The sequence below is a fragment of the Pseudogymnoascus destructans genome (assembly GCF_001641265.1).
Source record: "Pseudogymnoascus destructans isolate 20631-21 unplaced genomic scaffold scaffold_28, whole genome shotgun sequence".
NCBI lineage: Eukaryota > Fungi > Ascomycota > Leotiomycetes > Thelebolales > Thelebolaceae > Pseudogymnoascus > Pseudogymnoascus destructans.
In genome coordinates this window covers 168,592-170,162 of record NW_020167547.1, presented here as the reverse complement: position 1 = coordinate 170,162, position 1,571 = coordinate 168,592, and the positions used below count along the sequence as shown (strand labels likewise).

At 48.1% G+C, this 1,571-nt stretch overlaps 1 protein-coding gene across 1 annotated transcript; it reads right to left on the bottom strand.

Annotated features, from left to right (window-relative positions):
* Positions 1-565: 565 nt before the first annotated feature.
* Positions 566-1,183, bottom strand: VC83_08549 (uncharacterized protein; the record flags this gene model as incomplete). Its single annotated transcript, XM_024472098.1, has 2 exons — positions 566-708; positions 784-1,183. The coding sequence occupies 2 exons, from the start codon at positions 1,181-1,183 to the stop codon at positions 566-568; spliced, it is 543 nt and encodes a 180-aa protein (XP_024320231.1).
* Positions 1,184-1,571: the final 388 nt, after the last annotated feature.

Here is a 1,571-nt window from a genome sequence, read left to right as displayed (position 1 = left end):
AGAGCACAACTCCGTACGAAGCAGTGGCTACCTTTGTACCTCGGAAACGAGCCCCCTAGATCACAAGATCTAGATTTCTACTTCACCAACTAAAATGCGAGGCAATACAAGAACAGGAGACTGATGAGCTCCGTACGAACATAGAAATCTCAGAATCACCAAGCCGCCTACAGTTACACCCAGTTTCACTATGCGCTCTTATTTCAACTTTCCCAATGGAATACCTTGGGACCTAACAAACATACACTCTTTTTCGACAGTTTCATAGATCCGTACGAGCTAGATACAACACTATGCACGCGGATTTCATATTTTTTCGAAATAAAAAACCCATTTCAACAAAAGGGGGGAAATCAGGGGTAACAAGGGAAATCCCCGACTTTTACCATATAAAAACAGGAGAATCCCTGACTTTTTATACATTTACACTTACGTACGGAGCTGTCACAAGAATGGCACAAGAATCACCAAGGAATCCATTGCCATTTCTGTCAATCTATACAAGAAAGCCACCGCAAAACAAGAAAAACCCAAGAACCACAAGTCCGTACATCCAAATCCCTACTTAAACAGCATTCCTACCACCATTTCTTTGCGCAGCCGTAAGCACCAACTTCCGCGCATGGGCCCGAGTCCCAGCACGTTCTCCAGGACGAGGAGTGTCATCCTTCAGAGGAGGGGTGGGCTCCCGATCATCTTGGGAGGAATCTATAAGCGTTAGCTCATACGGACTCATAAGAACGCTAAAAGGTACATAAGTCAACAGGGAAGGGAAGTACTCACAAAGAGAGCAGGCTGCGGCCTGATGTTTCATGACACAGGAAGCACAGGCACCACCCTGCACATTCCCAAAGGATATGCATACTGTAAAGAAGGGAATCTGCCGAGATCCCTCTTCTCCGTACGCAGCATCACACTGCTCACAACCCATGGATCTCACCTGGGAGACCCGAGCGACATTCTCTCCCGCTGCCTGGATGTAGAACCCTGCAATTTCTTGCGGGTGTTCAAGGCGAACATTTCCAGGAGTCCCATACGGGACAGTCGTGTACACCCGAGGTGCCAACATAGGCAGAGGATGGGGCAGGGGCTCCCGGGCAGCAGGAGAAAGGTAAATGTGGATGTTGGCATCCACAAAGACCTCGCTTAGGTCTTCCACAAAGACCTGTCCAACAGCAGGCATCTTGTCTCGTACGGACTTGCCGATGAGAAGAGAGAAGTATAGTGGGGTGTGGGGAGTCATAGGATAGGAGATGCAAGGCAGGCAGGGGCAGAAGGCAGAAGGCAGCCAGGCAGTCCAAGGTATAGATGACCGATATGGAAGAAAGATGGAAGATCCGAACTGAAGTGGCCAACTTGTTTTTCGATCGGAAATGAGTCACCGGGCGTAGATGTGAATCATCGGGCGTACTTGACACCTTTTTTCCCAAGTTTCTCACACTACAATTTGAGGCTCGTATGGGGATACGTGGGGGGGTGTGTTGTAATAGTCACATGATCTCACGTGATCTCCGTACGGATTATTGGTAAAGCCAAGTATAGGTTACATAGTCAGGAATACATACATTTAT